This window comes from Merops nubicus, unplaced genomic scaffold (genome assembly GCF_000691845.1).
Source record: "Merops nubicus isolate BGI_N331 unplaced genomic scaffold, ASM69184v1 scaffold42525, whole genome shotgun sequence".
In the NCBI taxonomy this organism is placed as follows: Eukaryota; Metazoa; Chordata; class Aves; order Coraciiformes; family Meropidae; genus Merops; species Merops nubicus.
The window spans coordinates 5,368-7,613 of record NW_008612417.1 but is presented as its reverse complement, the minus strand read 5'-3'; the positions used below and the strand labels follow the sequence as shown (position 1 = coordinate 7,613).

The 2,246-nt window shown below is 53.2% G+C and overlaps 1 protein-coding gene across 1 annotated transcript in view; it reads left to right on the top strand.

The window, feature by feature from the left end:
- Positions 1–955: 955 nt before the first annotated feature.
- LOC103774144 (cryptochrome-2) overlaps positions 956–2,246 on the top strand; it is a gene marked incomplete at its 5' end in the record, with an annotated part of 2,936 nt that continues 1,645 nt past the window's right edge. The window contains 3 exons of the mRNA XM_008941532.1: positions 956–1,107; positions 1,248–1,450; positions 1,881–1,970. Coding sequence (XP_008939780.1) covers positions 956–1,107; positions 1,248–1,450; positions 1,881–1,970 — 445 coding nt within the window. The remainder of the gene's footprint in view (positions 1,108–1,247; positions 1,451–1,880; positions 1,971–2,246) is intronic.

Below are 2,246 nucleotides of genomic sequence, written 5' to 3'. Positions count from 1 at the left end.
AAACAAAGTCTCCCTGGCACTCGCTGCAAGGATGAGCACACAGGTATGGCTTTTGCTTCACGTGTCAAAGTTGAGTAGAAGAGAGGATTTGCTGGCAGTTTCTTGACCTGCCACAGCCTGACAGCCTTCTGCCATGAGGCTCTGACACTCTCAAGAGTCTCCAGTAACCGTAACTAAATGTTAGTGGGACCCACTGGTAAAAATATGGACTGGGGTTGGAGGGGGGGGGCTTGCTTTTTTTTGGGTTTCTTTTTTTGGTAAAAGTTCTCGGTCCGTTTTCTTTGCAAAGCCAGTGTCACTTTTAACTGGACGTTTTTCCTCGTATAACCATCACCGTGCCCGTCAGGGAACGCTCCATGCCTGAAATCTGAGTCTAGAGTCTCTCAAGGAAAGAGGTAAAAGACCCTCCTCTTGGGCCATCTGAAGGGACAGACAGCTTGAACCTCCCCAGTGTCTATATTGCCCTGCAGAAAAAAGTGGAGGCAGGGGCATCTTGTCATGAAGCAAAGCACAACTGAACGTGGGCCTTAGGTCAGGTGCTAAAAGCACAACGCCTGTGCATGGATGTGAGGGAGCGAGTGCTGGAACTGCCTCCTCTCAGTGGCAGTGTGCTCTGGGACCTTCAGAGGGCTTCTTTCTTCTGGCTTTGGTGGTGGTTGTCCTGTGCAGTGTCTGCCTGCTTCCCACAGTCAATGCTTGGCACTTGTTACGCCTCCCAGGTGAGGATCAGAGCCCGAGGTGTCCGTTTACCTTGTAGCTGCATGAGAGCTAAGCCAGCCCTCTGCGAAACCCCCAGGAAGGGAGATCCATTGACCAACCCACCGCCTCCAGCACATCACATCGCTCCTCTGCCGCTCCTCTGGCTCCCAGGAACTCCTCTCCCAGCTCAGTGCCTGAGCCAGCACGGTGGGTGCCCCCTCCCCAGCTCTCACTTCCCTCTCCCACGTTGCCGCAGGTCTTCGACGAGCTGCTGCTGGACGCGGATTTCAGCGTGAACGCGGGCAGCTGGATGTGGCTCTCCTGCAGCGCCTTCTTCCAGCAGTTCTTCCACTGCTACTGCCCCGTGGGCTTCGGGCGGCGCACGGACCCCAGCGGGGACTACGTGAAGTGAGTGGCAGGCCTCGAGCTTTCCTCATCCCTCAGCCTGCCCTCGGGCAGCCGACAGCCGCACGGCGCTTTCTCGGTGCGTAAACGCTTCCCCGCAGCGTCTTGATGGGTGCTGGTGCATCTTTTGGTTTGTGTCTCAGGAGGTACCTGCCCAAACTGAAGGGTTTCCCCTCACGGTACATCTATGAGCCCTGGAATGCCCCGGAGTCTGTGCAGAAGGCAGCCAAGTGCATCATTGGGGTGGACTACCCTAAACCTATGGTGAACCACGCCGAGACCAGTCGCCTGAACATCGAGCGCATGAAGCAGATCTACCAGCAGCTGTCACGCTACAGGGGACTCTGTGAGTGCCAGCACTTCCCAAAAATTGTCTTTAATACAAGAGGAAATGGTAGGAGAAGGGGTTGTGACTTAAAATTAGAGCTTGTCTCTCTGGCCGGTCCTTGCAAGAGGAAGCAGCCCCTGAAAAAGCTGCTCAGTTAGTTTCCGGGGAGCTCTTGGACAACTAAGAGTGGAGTTTGATAAGTTTTGAGAGCAGCACCACCCCCATGCCACCAAAGGCCCATTCTTTGGGAAAAACCTAGGCTGGGCATCCTAAATAGGTGTGCTGTTGGGTCATGATGCCTGTCCATGGCCAGCATTGGGGGAGCACAGCTCTGAAATCATCCTGCTTTGGGAAAGTTGGTTGGTGATCACTAAGGTATTTCCATGGGAAAGGCTTCTCCTACCTCAGGGATTTTTTGTTTAACTGTGATCCTCTTGCCTTTCTCTAGGCTTACTGGCATCAGTCCCTTCATGTGTGGAAGACTTCAGTGGCCCAGTCACAGACTCAGCTTCAGGGCAGGGCTGCAGCACCAGTACAGGTGAGTAGTTGGAGCTATTTGTGCTTCTGAGATAATTTCATGTCAACTTAAAGACTACAGGCAGGGAAGAAAGATAATTTTCTAATGAGAAGAGGATGTGTAGCTAGGAAAAGATAGATCCCATTCACCTTTCTTCAGGCTTTCTGCAGAAGTCCCCAGTGAGCCTTCATTCCTGTATGGGATCATACAATATGGCAGAGGGATAGGAAGCCATCCAGAAGGAGCTGGAGAGCTGGGCTCAGGTGAACCTCATGAGGTTCAACAAGACCAAGGTCA